Source organism: Phyllopteryx taeniolatus, chromosome 9 (genome assembly GCF_024500385.1).
Source record: "Phyllopteryx taeniolatus isolate TA_2022b chromosome 9, UOR_Ptae_1.2, whole genome shotgun sequence".
Taxonomy (NCBI): Eukaryota; Metazoa; Chordata; class Actinopteri; order Syngnathiformes; family Syngnathidae; genus Phyllopteryx; species Phyllopteryx taeniolatus.
The window spans coordinates 719,355-733,557 of record NC_084510.1 but is presented as its reverse complement, the minus strand read 5'-3'; the positions used below and the strand labels follow the sequence as shown (position 1 = coordinate 733,557).

At 44.3% G+C, this 14,203-nt stretch overlaps 1 protein-coding gene across 6 annotated transcripts in view; it reads left to right on the top strand.

Moving 5' to 3' along the window:
- The first annotated feature begins 218 nt into the window (after positions 1-218).
- Positions 219-14,203, top strand: part of csnk2a4 (casein kinase 2, alpha 4 polypeptide) — a 46,888-nt gene continuing 32,903 nt past the window's right edge. For 2 of the 6 annotated variants that reach the window (XM_061785464.1, XM_061785463.1), the window contains exons 1-4: positions 220-373; positions 4,453-4,725; positions 4,805-4,916; positions 5,017-5,118. In XM_061785464.1, coding sequence (XP_061641448.1) covers positions 4,625-4,725; positions 4,805-4,916; positions 5,017-5,118 — 315 coding nt within the window. In that variant the 5' untranslated portion in view covers positions 220-373; positions 4,453-4,624. Of the gene's footprint in view, positions 374-4,452; positions 4,917-5,016; positions 5,119-5,918; positions 6,571-12,301; positions 12,453-14,203 lie in introns of all 6 variants that reach the window. The other 4 variants (XM_061785467.1, XM_061785465.1, XM_061785466.1 and 1 more) reach the window with 4 other exon arrangements.

The following is a 14,203-nucleotide window of genomic DNA, read 5'->3' as shown; positions in this document are numbered from 1 at the left end:
TGTTTAAATCTTCACGTGTGGGGTCTGTAAGCGATAAACACAGTTTTCCCATTTTGAAAATTCTTATGTCTGCACCAGGCCTCAGGCTGCTGCCCCTGAGAACTGACCCTGGATAAGCAGGAACAAGAAGGATGGATGAACACAAAGAATATTTCACGTTTATCTTTTGAACTTAATAACTACAAAATGCCGATTGGAGGTGCTTGTCCCTCTGAGGCTTCCTTCCCGGTACTTGTTGACGTAGGGGGGAATCCGCCATATTGTCTCTGATACAGCAGAAATCGCACTTCACAGGACACATACCGGCGACTGTCCCAAATTTGACCATTACAGTTGACAACTGATCTTCTGGGGGTCTTGTTGATCACGGGGGGTAAGCATTTACAGTATATCTGCTGATGCTCTTAACCAGTCAGGTGTGACAGGTAAAACAATGAAAGTTTTGACGTTTGCTAAGGCTAATGCTAATGTCTAGGGTCCGCCCAACGCGGACGAGTTAGCGAGCAGTAAACCCGGTCAACTACTGAAACCGTCTCACATGTCAATGTGTTGTCTTCTCGTTCAAAACACTGTTTTTACACATGCACGTAGAGCACAACTTGATGACCAACTTGTATTCAGGTGGGTGTGGTCCAATGCATTTAATTCTGTACGAAGAGTCTTACCAAGCAGCCGATAACCCACGATTCAAACTAAACACAAACCGAGTAAATTCCCAAAACATGCTTGGTAGGTCAATTCAAGACTCTCAATTTGAACGCGTCTGTCTGCACTTGAAACTAGATGGCTACTGAGATGACGTTAGTCACAGAATAACCAAATGAAAGAGCTTCGTTTGTCGGTCCAACCTATCAAGCCAACATCAATCAGAACAGAATTGCATTACACCAACGCCTCTGCTCCCACTAGCATGGCTCTGAATGACATGAGAAGTAACACCTGGTGTATGATATTTGTCTTCTTCTTCGCTCACAATCACCATTCAGGAAAAAGTGTCACAAGTCAACCCTCAATATATGTGGAACATACCGAGGGCCAAAATCTCTTCAGAGCCACAGCCTAAAAGACGACAAAATAAACAAAAAAACGTCGTCCTACATACCTTCTTAGTTATAGATGGAAGAGGAGGTCTCCCTTCACCAGTGGACCCTAGATGATGCGATGATGTAGTGAATGACGTCACTCATGTTGTAACACGCCAGGTTTAAATGAAAACCATTTTTATTTCATCATCATTTTACCAGCTCTAAACACTGATCTGGACTCAACACACCCACAGTTCAAAAATTTGGTTTGACAGTTGTGTAACTTTGGTCACAGTCGAGAAGTGATTTATTCGCAGAGGAAATTATTAAATGGCTGATAGTAATGCGCAGCAGTGGTCGGAGGTGGTGGTCATGTCGGTATTCCAAGATAACCACATAGTCTAGTTGTTTACACACTGATTTGTTGTACCCTTGACTTTCACAGCCGCGGTCATCTTGTATCCTAAGTGGCACATTTTTGTGGAGTAGGTTCGTAAAGTGAACGAAATTCTGCTTATATAGGAACCACTGGGACACCAGCAGTCCCCCGAGTTTCTGGTTTACCATGGTTCTGGATTCTTTTGTCGTCAAGCCCATTGCCAGCTAGCAGCAAATGATACCCTTGTATATTCTGGACTTGAGTAGGGATAAAAAGCTGCCTCGATCTCTCAATTCGATACGATTCACGGGGCTGCAATTGGATTTATTGCAGCACGTTGAATTGATGCATTTTTTTTTATATACATTTTTCTTACTGTGTGACAGTGACACGTCCTACTTTTACAGTAGTATTTGTAATGACCCATTTTTATATTCTATATAAAAAAACAACAACATGCATTTACTTACATTAGCTTGTATTAAGCGATGCACCGAATAGGGATGTAACGATAGTTCTATCTCATGGTTCGGTTTTATCACGGTATTAATCTCACGGTACGATAAATTTTGCGATATCCTGGGAAAGCTCACGGTATTGCAAGAAGACTCATGGTATTGCAGGAAGTTTCACGGTACATATGGGGCAAATAGGTGAAAGCAGGAGTCTTGTTGAGTCCTTCTCAATAGATTTTAGTAGTTTCTGTCCGTTTTCCCCCGTTTTTGTGAAAAAGACAGCTTCATATCATATAATACCGTGCACTTCTATCCCCGTCCATCCAATGTTTACATTCATACACTACCTAAAAACAGTATTATTGCTGTGCTGCTCACAAAAACGAAACCGTAGGTTAATTGAAGACTCTAAATTGTCGGTGGGTGTGAATGATAGTCTGTATGTGCCCTACGATTGGCTGGCGACCAGTTCAGGGTGTACCCTGCCTCTCACCCTAAGATAGATGGGATAGGCTCCAGCACGCCTGCGACCTTAGTGAGGAGAAGCGGTACAGAAAATGGATGGATGGATAGAGGTGGACATTTCATTTGAAGAGAGTTCCCTCACACCAGCATAGTGTCTACTCCGTAGTGCCCAAAACAAAACTTTAAACGCAACTCATTATTTTATACGGAGATAAGATCGCGACAATATCGAGCCACTTTTAATTTTGCAATATTGCCGCATCGTGTATATTGTTACGTCCCTACCGAAAAGAACATTCTCGCCCGAAACCCAAAAGCCGAAACATGGGGAAAAAATTATCAATCAAACTGAATTTGTAAGCGCTTTTTATACAAAAAAATGCAACACAAAGCGCTTTACATTAGTTAAACTATCAAAATAAATCAAACCTGCCAATTATTAATTGTAAAACTCTGCCAGTTATTAGTAAAATGGCATTCATGGCTATGACTGCAGAGGTGCCAACCAATAGAAATTCACTTCCAGAACAATTGGTCTGAATATATATTATTTTAAAGTTTCTATATAGTTAACATTAAGAACATTACCGTGGGACAGTTATTGCAGTATGTTGTCTAATAGGATAAATATAATTCTGCCTATTGTTCAATTTCACAACACAATCATTAGTCCATCATTCTAATCGTTGATACATTATGGCTTCAATATTTATTTTAATGTATTTTTTAAATCACCTTTGTAATGGCAGATGCATTTGCAGCCAAAAGTCTTGCATGCTCTTTTTGTATATCCTGTATCCACTATTACTGCTGAAATGTTGCAAATTCCCCACCGTGGGACTAACAAAGGTTATCTCATATTCAAAATTTGTATTATATTAACGTTAATATAATATAATTTCCAAATTATGGTGGAAAAATAAGTATTTGGTCAATAACAAAAGTTAATCTCAAGACTTTGTCTTATACCCTTTGTTGGCAATGACAGAGATCAACCATTTTCTGTAAGTCTTGACAAGGTTTTCATACACTGTTGCCGGTATTTTGGCCCTTTCCTCCATGCAGATCTCCTCTAGAGCAGTAATATTTTGGGGCTGTCGCTGGGCAACACAGACTTTCAACTCCCTCCAAAGATTTTCTATGGGGTTGACATCCGGAGACTGGCTAGATCTGGCTGTATCATTTTGACCCCATGGGGCAAGATCTTGCGTGGAGCCCCAGATCGAGGGAGATGTGCTCTTTTATGTCTTCCATTTTCAAATAATTGCTCCCACAGTTGATTTCTTCACACTGAGTTGCTCACCTATTGGTATTCAGTCTTCCCAGCCTGGTGCAGGTCTACAATTTTGTTTCTGGTGTCCTTTGACAGCTCTTTGGTCTTGGCCATAGTAGAGTTTGGACGGTGACTGTTTGAAGTTGTCGACAGGTGTCTTTTATACCGATGAGTTCAAACAGGTGCCATTAATACTGGTAACGAGTAGAAGCCAGAGGAGCCACTTAAAGAAGAAGTTACAGGTCTGTGAGCGCCAGAAATCTTGCTTGTTTGTAGGTGACCAAATAAATATTTTCCACCATAATTTGCTAATAAGTTCTTTAAAAATCAGATGTGATTTTTCTGGATTTGTTTCCCCTCATTTTGTCTCTCATTGGTGAGGTATACCTATGATGAAAATTACAGGCCTCTGTCATCTTTTTAAGTGAGAGAACTTGCGCAATTGGTAGCTGACTAAATACGTTTTTGCCCCACTGTATCTGTGGAGCAAACTGTGTGTACTTGGAAAACAGTCAATAAAGCAATACTACATTTTTGTCTTGTAAAAAAATTCGTACCTGCTCGGCTGTATGCGCCGCATCCGACAGCTTTACACATTCAAGTTATTTAATAATCGCTCATTGAAATGTTGAATCAATTCAGAATTGTTTACATCTGCATCACACTGCATCCAAGAATTGATGAATTTTCCCACCCCGAGAATTAAGATTGAGCACAAAATGAACAAGCTAATTCAAATTACTACATACATACACATTACACATTATTGTAATGGGAAACTATATGAATTGATCTGGACTGCAGATCACACTGATGTAATTGGCCATATTTAATTCGTTTTCTTGTTTTTTAAAGCGACGACCACGTGCCCCTGGTGCCCCCTCCCTTGTCCTCAAGTAACCCCTCCCCCATACCCCTTTCCCTTTTTTAATCAAACTCCACATCCCATACCTTCCCTCGTACCTCTCCCTTCCTGAGCCTTCCGCTGCTGAGGGAATCCACCACCCACTCTGCCAAGCTGTCGGACATGTCAGGACCTGTGCCAAGCCGGGCCAGAGTGTACAATGAGGTCAACACTCACCGGCCGAGGGAGTACTGGGACTATGAATCCCACGTTGTGGAATGGGGGTAAAGTGGTTGTTGCCTGTTTCACTCGATTTTCAGCATGTCGCAGCTGCAATTTCCAACCTGTATGATGTACTCACAGTAACCAAGATGACTTTCAGCTGGTGCGAAAGCTAGGCCGTGGCAAATATAGTGAAGTCTTTGAGGCCATCAACATCACCAATAATGAGAAGATTGTAGTAAAGATCCTCAAGGTAAGTAAAAAAAAAAGAAATTGCTGCCCTCGTTGCTTCACTTATTGATTTTAGCTATAGTTTGATTCCACAAACATTAGCCAAATCTATGTCCCAACAGCCTGTGAAGAAAAAGAAAATAAAGCGTGAGATCAAGATTTTGGAGAATTTACGAGGAGGCCCTAATATTATCTCCCTTATAGACATTGTGAAAGACCCTGTGGTAAGTAATTTTAGGTCATTGACATACTGTGCACTTAGTAATGTTCAGGTCAATTATAGACTTATTTCTCTTGTCACCACGTGTAATAGCGTGGAGATGCTGTCATCTGTGTAAGCTCATTAATTCCATTTGAACAGTCTATGTTCTTGGCATGTTATGGCTCTGGATTTCTTTGAACGGAGAAATGCAATTATCTATAATTTAAATATTTCCCAGGTCTTTGACAATTTCAGGTCAAAATACATATAGGATAAAGAATTACAATGCACTTAACATCTGCTTAGGACACTCGTGGAAATTTCCAGACTTTGGGGAGCAGTTTTGTCGCGTGCAATGGGTCATTGCTTATCTCACCCACCTTTACAATGGAGAGTGTATATACAGTGCCACCAGAGTATTCACACCCTTCATGTTTTCCACATTTTGCTATGTTACAGACTTATTGTAAAGCTGATTTGAGTAGTTTTCTAGGGGAAATATCTACATAATATCCCATAATGACAAAGTAAATACATTTTCAGACTTTTGTGTCAATTTATAAAAATGTAAGCATTCAAACATAATAGGTACATAAGTATTCACACCCTTTGCTATGACACTCAAAATTAAAGCTCACGTGCATCTGATTTCCACTGATCATCCTTGAGACGCTTCTACAACTTGAATGGAGTCCACCTGTGGTAAATTCAGTTGATTGAACATCATTTAGAGTGGCACACACCTGTCTTTAAAAGGTCTCATAGTTGGCAGCGCATATCAGAGCAGAAACCAAGCAATGAAGTCTAAGGAATTGTCTGCAGACCTCCGAGACCGGATTGTGTCAAGGCACAAATCAGGGGAAGGATACAAAAGAATTTTAGCAGCATTGAAGGTCCCGAAAAGCACTGTGGTCTCGACTATTCGGAAATGGAATAAATTTGGAACCACAAGGACCATTTCCTAGATCTGGCCGTCCAACCAAGCTAAGTACCCGGGGGAAAAGGCTCTTCGTCAGAGATGTGAACAAAAACCCCCTCCTTCTGTTGCAGGAACTGAGCAACTAGTCCGTATAGAGGGGAAGATGACCGCTGCCAAATAGAGAAATTCTTCAAGAGAACTTTCTTCAGAGTGCTCTGGAACTCAGACTAGGTCGTCCGTTCACCTTCCAACACGACAATGACTCAAAGTACACAGCCAAGAAGACAAAGGAGTGGCTTCAGGACCGGCCTGTGAATGTCCTTGAGTGGCCCAGCGGGAGCCCTGACTTGAATCCAATCGAGCATCTCTGGAAAGACCTAAAAATGGCTGTCCACCGACGCTGCCCATCCAACCTGACTGTCCTTGAGAGGATCTGGAGAGAAGAATGGGAGAAAATGATGTGCCAAGCTCGTACAGACATACCCAAGACTGGAGGCTGTAATTGCTGCCAAAGGTGCTTCAACAAAATATTAAGCCAAGGGCGTGAATACTTAGGTACCTATTATGTTTAAATGTTTACATTTTCAATACATTTGCTCAACTGTCTGAAAATATGTTTTTACTTTGTCATTATGGGATATGTTATGTAGGTTTCTCTTTTTTTTTTTTTTTTTTTGTTAAAACTATACTCAAATTAGCTTTAGAATAAGTCTGTAACAGCAAAATGTGGAAAAGCGGAAGGGGTATGAATACTTTCTGGTGGGACTATCGTACTACACACCCCTGTTTAAATGCCAGTTTTTTTGTGGTATAAAATAAAATGAGACCAAGTTTAATAATTTTACAACATTTTCCACTATTGTCACCTATAACCTGATTTAAAAAAAAAAAAGCCTACTAGAGTATCAGAACTTTATTTTTGGTTAATCAGGCACTTTAAATGGTGGCAGGCGTGTGCTCTCTTCCATTTAACATGAATTTGAATACGGTTAAGATTAATTCTCAGCACAGCCTCATCCCCAGTTGTAAGAGCGTGTGCACACTTGTTTGTTTGATTTCCCTCTCTAAATTATTTTTTTCAATTGACTTGTATAGTTTGTATTCACATTAATGGTGGAAAAGGTTTTGAAAGGATTTATCTTGGGCTTATTTCTCTTTTGTAACACAAAATCCTGGCATTTTAAAGGGGTTCTGTAGACTTCTTATTTTCTCTGTACCTGTTCCTAAACAGCCACAGTCTGAAGAGAAAAGCGAGCCTCCACGAAGGTGTAATGTAAGCGCATCATTTTCACCTGTGGAGTCACTTGCCGAAGTGCACTTGTTAATCGGTGTAGTGGATCATATATTCACTGGATTGCAACGTTGTACAACTCACCCAAAGCAACTATCACCACAAATGGGATCACATCACAGAGTTTCACTTTACAAAGATGAACTAGACAAGGATGCGCTCTCTCGCCCCTGCTATTCTCACTATTTAGTGAAGCAATCGCAATATGGCAGAACACTAATGTTAAAGGTATCAGTACTCTTATGTCAGAACACAAAATTAATCTTTACACAGATGATATCCTTCTTTATTTACAAGAACCCAAGGCATCACTTCAAACAGTTTTTAACCTCATTAAGACATTTTTGCAATTATCAGAATGTGTTATCAATTGGTTAAAAATCAATAATACTATGACAACTAACTCCTGCAATTCTATCGCTAAAAAAAAACAATACTTTTAAACTGGAAAAATAAACAAGCTATCAACATTAGCCAATGCCAAAACCTAGTCGTAGAGTATATGACACTAGAAAATTCCTCTGCCAAATGTAATAAGCAAATGGGTAACTTTAAGAAAAGTTGGTCACCTTTCATTAAAATGGTGAACCTCGAAGCTTGATTCAGTTTGCCTGTGAAAGAGTGTCATACAGAAATGTAAAGTGTAATGTAAATCCAATGTAATGTGACCAAATCAGTTCTTGTCATTTAGACCCCTATGCACGCCAAAGGGTCACTTGCATGCACTTTAACCCTATCCTTCTGGATTTGCGAGGTTGACCTCTGGGGACGCTGGGCCTGTTGCCCTTGCCGCTCTTGGGTCCGGTCGTGTCCGTGCTGCCCTCCTGAGGGATGCGGATCCTGGGGCTGCTCTCCATCCCTGGGTACTGGGGTGGTGCCCATTGACCCCACACCGGGGATCTCATCGTGGTGTCCGGGTGGGGCTTGGGGCCTGTGCTGCTGCTTCCCGGGCCCGTGCCCTCCTCTTCCCTCCTCCCGGTGCGCACCGCCGTGGTCGTCGCCCTTCTCTCCCTCAGGCTGTGTGGGGTCCCCAGCTGACTTGGGGCCTCATGGTGGGGTGTCAGCACCTCCCACCTCTTTCGCCCCCCCCGCCCCGCCTCTGTCGGGCCCCCCTTCTGGCCTTGCTCTGGTCACTGGCCTACATTTGTTTTTGGGGGGTGGGGGGATTTGCCGTGGGGTGGGCTTCCCCCTGGGGTTGGGTGTCGGGGCTCTGGGGCCGGTTGGGGCTGGCGTTCCGGTTTTCATGGGGTCGTTTAGGTTTGGAGATTTCGGGTCTTGGTTCGGTACCTGCGGTCCGTCCGCACCAGGGAGGTGGTGGCGGGGGACGGCGAGGCTGGCGGGGGGCACGTGGCGGCGTGCTTGTGCCCTGCAGCGGTGGTGGGCGGGGGTGTGTCTTGACTCTGCTGGTGTTGGTGGCCAGACACCTTGGTGCGATGCTTGGGGTGGGATTGTGTTGTGAGGGGGGGGGACTTTCGCAGCGTGTGACGTCTGGCACGGTCCGGGCCTCGGCCTGCGCCACACGGGGCTTCGATGGGTGAGGGTGTGGAGTCTGTCTGTGCCAGCGTTGGGGCAGCTCGTTGCGCTTTTGCGCTTAGGGTTTTTGCCGTTTGTTTTGGTCTTCGGGCGGGCATGCGCGCTGATGGCAGGGGGGGACTTGGCATTGGGCTGGAGCTTTGCTGTGGTAGCTTTGCGCCGCAGTGGGTTGGGACGTGGTTCGCATGGGTGTTGTCTCGTAGTCTCGCGGGTGCTGGCTTTGTGTCTCGTGGGGAGGGAATCGACATTTTGTGGCATTTGGTTCCATCCATTGAAGGGATGGGGGCTCGTCAGTGCCGTGTGAGGTTGCTTTTCGTGTCGGGATGCTGGGCTCCGGTGTGTGCCCATTAGGGTGGATGGCTGTGGGCTTGCCCCTCCCCTTGGGACTGGTAGGGGTGCTTCGGTCGGGCTTGTGACCTCCCTGGGTGGTCGGTGGCGGCCCCCTGGTTGGGTCCCCTGCTTGCTGAGCCGTCCTCGATGTGCCGGCTCAACAACTCCGTACACCAGTTGACTAACATGCTTGTGATATGGTGTTCATTCACTAAAAAGGTTTGATAAAAACACTATAGACAATTAAGACAGGTTTTTGATGCAGTGCTGCCTGAGGGATCAAAGGTCACGGGCATTCAGTGTTGGTTTTCGCCCTTGCCGCTTCCATGCAATGATTTCTCCAGATTCTCTGACCCTTTTGATGATATTATGGACCGTAGATTATGAAATCCCTAAATTCCTTGCAATTGTACGCTGAGGAACATTGTCCTTAAACTGTTGGACTATTTTCTCACGCACTTGTTCACAAAGAGGTGAACCTCGCCACATCTTTGCTTGTGAATGACTGAGCAATTCAGGGAAGCTCCTTTTCTACCCAATCATGGCACCCACCTGTTACGAATTATCCTGTTCACCTGTGGGATGTTCCAAACAGGTGTTTGATGAGCATTCCTTAACTTCCTCAGTCTTTTTGCCACCTGTCCCAGCTTTTTTGGAACGTGTTGCAGCCATAAAATTCTAAGTTAATGGTTATTTGCTAAAAACAATAAAGTTTATCACTTTAAACATTAAATATCTTGTCTTTGTAATGTATTAAATTATATAAAGGTTGAACATGATTTGCAAATCATTGTATTCTGTTTTTATTTATGTTTAACACAACGTCCCAACTTCATTGGAATTGGGGTTGTAGATGTCCATCTAAACTATCACCCAGAAGCACCATAAAAAATATAAATCAGGTAAAGTCCCACCCACACATAATCTGTAGAGTTGTAGAGCTCTCTGGTAGAATGGTCGTTCCTCCCAATCATGCCCTTCCAGTTCTCACTGTCATTGCCCGAGTGAGTGTTAAAAGTCCCCCAGAAGAACGAGGGAGTCCCCAGCAAGAGCGCTCTCCAGCACGCCCTCCAAGGACTCCAAAAAGTGTGGGTACTCTGAGTTGCTGTTGGGTGCATAGGCACAAGCAACAGTCAGAGCCCATCCCCATACCCAAGGCGGAAGGAGGCTACTCTCTCGTCCCCGGGGTGAACCCCAATGTACAAGCATCGAGTCGGAGGGCAATATACACAAGCCTGTTGGGTGCCTCTCACTGGGGGTAACTTTAGAGTGGAAGAGAGTCCAACGCCTCTCAAGAAGACTGGTATCAGAGCCCAAGTTGTGTGGTGAGGCGAGTTTGACTTACTGTATTTTCACAACCATAAGGCGCACTTAAAAGTCTTAAGTTTTCTCCAAAATGGACAGGGTGCCTTATAATGCGGCACGTCTTATGTGTGCACCAAGTTCCAAAATCTATAAATGTTGTTGTGTGATGAGTGCTCGGCTTGACTGACTGGGAGCATTTCCTGCCGACACGCTGCTTATATAGAGAAAAGGCGGACGTGACTGACTACAGCATGCGGACGTAAAGGGGGAAGGGTAACCGTGAAGCAGGACGCTGAAGACATGCCCCAGTAGTTATATAGCGCCGGTATGTGCATTGTGCAAAACATCGGTTTGGCTAAGGACCCTCGAAAATGGTACCTACGAAGAGACACGCTTACGAAGGACAATTTAAACTGCAAGCTGTCAGTTACTCGGAGGACCATGGGAATCGAGCAGCCGCGAGAGAATTTAAGATCAACGAATCCATGATTCGCAAGTGGAGGAAGCAGGAAAACGAGCTTCGCCAAGTCAAGAAGACGAAGCTGAGTTTGGCTTTGCTTACGAATGTGAGGTGGCCCGAGTTGGAAGACCAACTAGAGCAATGGATTAATGAGCAAAGAACAGCCAGGAGAAGCGTCTCTACAGTCACCATTCGACTGAGGGCAATAACGCTTGCAGAAGAAATGAAAATAGAACATTTTCAAGGAGGTCCGTCTTGGTGCTTTCGTTTTATGAAACGGCGCTATCGATCCATCCGGGCAAGGACTACCGTGGTGGATTACAAGGAAACGCTGGCCATCTTCCGCTCCTACTGCAGTAAAAAGATTGCCGACAAAGACATCCAGCCCAACTACATCACCAACATGGACGAGGTGCCACTCACTTTCAACATCCCGGTGAACCACACTGTAGAGAATAAGGGGACCACCACGGTAGCGATACTCACAACGGGGCACGAGAAGTCGGCTTTTACTGTTGTGCTTGGTTGCCATGGTAATGGACAGAAACTGCCACCTATGGTGATTTTTAAGAGGAAGATGCTGCCTAAAGAAAAGTTTCCACCCAAAGTCATCGTTAAGGCCAATCAACAGGGCTGGATGGACGAGGAGAAAATGAGAGAGTGGCTGAGTGAGGTGTACGTAAAGAGACCGGATAGTTTTTTCCACGCGTCACCGTCCCTGTTGATCTGTGACTCCATGCGCGCCCATCTCACAGCCTCTGTGAAAAACCAAGTGCAACTAAGACTGGGAGGCAACGCCAAGCGAGTTACGCCACCATATGTGAATGGATTGTGGATGCTTGGGCTAAGGTATCTGCTTTGACTGTTGTCTGAGCTCTTGCGAAAGCCGGCATCATTGCTGAATAGCCCCCCGGCAACGAGACTGACTACAACAAAACGCAAAAAAAATAACGCGAGTACATCGTTAAATACTTAAAGTACAACCGAAGTCAGTTTTGCTCCCGCTGCCTTTTTAAAAACATTGTTTTAGCGTGCATGCATGCTACCGTATGTTTTAAGATAGCATATGTTTCACCATGCCTGCGCCCAATAATACGGTGCGCTTGATGTATGTGTTAAATACAGAAATAGACACCGTAACTGAGACTGCGCCTTTTAATACGGTGCGCCCTATGGTTGTGAAAATACAGTATATCTAGTCGGGACTTATCAACCTCGCACACCAGCTCGGGCTCATTCCCTGCCAGAGAGTTGACATTCCACGTCCCTTGAGCCAGCTTCTGTACCCTTGGATCGGACCGCAAGGTCCCCGCCTTCGGCCGCCACCCAGCTCACATTGCACCTGACCCCCTTGGTCCCTTCTGCAGTTGGTGAGCCCGTGGGAAGAGGGACCCATGTTACTTCTTTGGGCTGAGCCCGGTAGGGCCGCATGGATGTAGGCTCGGTCACCAGGCGCTCGCCATCGAGCACCACCAACAGGCCTGGTTCCAGAAGGGGGCCCCGGTGACCCACGACCGGGTGAGGGAACCTAATATACTGTGTGTGTGTGTGTGTGTGTGTGTCTGTGTGTGTGTGTTCGTGTACATATGTGTGTGTTTATAGATATATGTGTATGTGGGTACGGAAAGTATTCAAACACCCTTATATTTTTCACTCTTTGTTATATTGCAGCCATTTGCTAAAATCAGTTAATTTTTTTACGCACAGCTCCCCATATTGACAGAAAAAAACGGAATTGTTGAACTTTTTCCAGATTTATTAAAAAAGAAAAACTGAAATATCACACAGCCATAAGTATTCAGACCCTTTGCTGTGAGACTCATATATTTAACTCTGGTGCTGTCCATTTCTTCTGATCATCCTTGATGGGTCTACACCTTCACTGGAGTCCAGCTGTGTTTGATTATACTGATTAGACTTGATAAGGAAAGCCACACACCTGTCTATATAAGACCTCACAGTGCATGTCAGAGCAAATGAGAATCATGAGATCAAAGGAACTGCCTGAAGAGCTCAGAGAAAATTGTGGTAATGCACAGATCTGGCCAAGGTTACAAAAATAATTCTGCTGCACTTTAGGTTCCTAAGAGCACAGTGGCCTCCATAATGTTAAATGGAACACGTTTGGGATGGCCAGAACCCTTCCTCGAGCTGGCCGTCCGGGCAAACTGAGCAATTGGGGGAGAAGAGCCAAGAGGTAAAGAATAACCCAAATATCTGGGCTCCAGAGATGCAGTCCTGAAATGGGAGAAAGTTCTAAAAAGTCAACCATCACTGCAGCCTTCCACCACCACTCGGGACTTCATGGCAGAGTGGCCCGACTGAAGCCTCTCCTCAGTGCAAGACACATGAAACCCCGCATCGAGTTTGCTAAAAGAAATTGCCTGAAGGACTCCGAGATGGTGAGAAATAAGATTCTCTGGTCTGATAAGACCAAGATAGAACTTTTTGGCCTTAATTCTAAGTGGTATGTGTGGAGAAAACCAGGCACTGCTCATCACCTGTCCATTACAGTCCCAAGAGTGAAGCATGGTGGTGGCAGCATCGTGCTGTGGGGGTGTTTTTCAGCTGCAGGGACAGGACGACTGGTTGCAATCGAAGGAAAGATGAATGCGGCCAAGTACAGGGATATCCTGGACGAAAACCTTCTCCAGAGTGCTCAGGACCTCAGACTGGGCCTAAGGTTCACCTTCCAACAAGAAAATGACCTTAAACACACAGTTAAAATAACGAAGAAGTGGCGTCAGAACAACTCTGTGGCTGTTGTTGAATGGCCCAGCCAAAGCCCTGACTTAAACCCAATTGAACATCTCTGGACAGACCTGAAAATGGCTGTACACCAACGTTCACCATCCAACGTGACAGAACTGGAGAGGATCTGCAAGTAGGAATGGCAAAGGATCCCCAAATCCAGGTGTGAAAAATACTTAATTCTGAGCAGTCTGAATATTTATGGCTGTGTGATTTCAGTTTTTCTTTTTCAATAAATCTGCAAAAATCTCAACAATTCTGTTTTTTTCTGTCAATATGTGGTGCTGTGTCTACACTCAGGAAAAAATTAACTTAAATGATTTTAGCTAATAGCTGCAATATAACAAGTGAAAATTTTAAGGGGATCTGAATACTTTCCGTACCCACTGTAGACAGCTGGCCCCTTCCTGATTTATTTATTTTTTGCATTTTTGTCACACGTTAATGTGTCCCATCGTCAAACAAATTTAAATGTCAAACACAACACAAGTAAACACAAACTTTTAAAATGTTTTTTT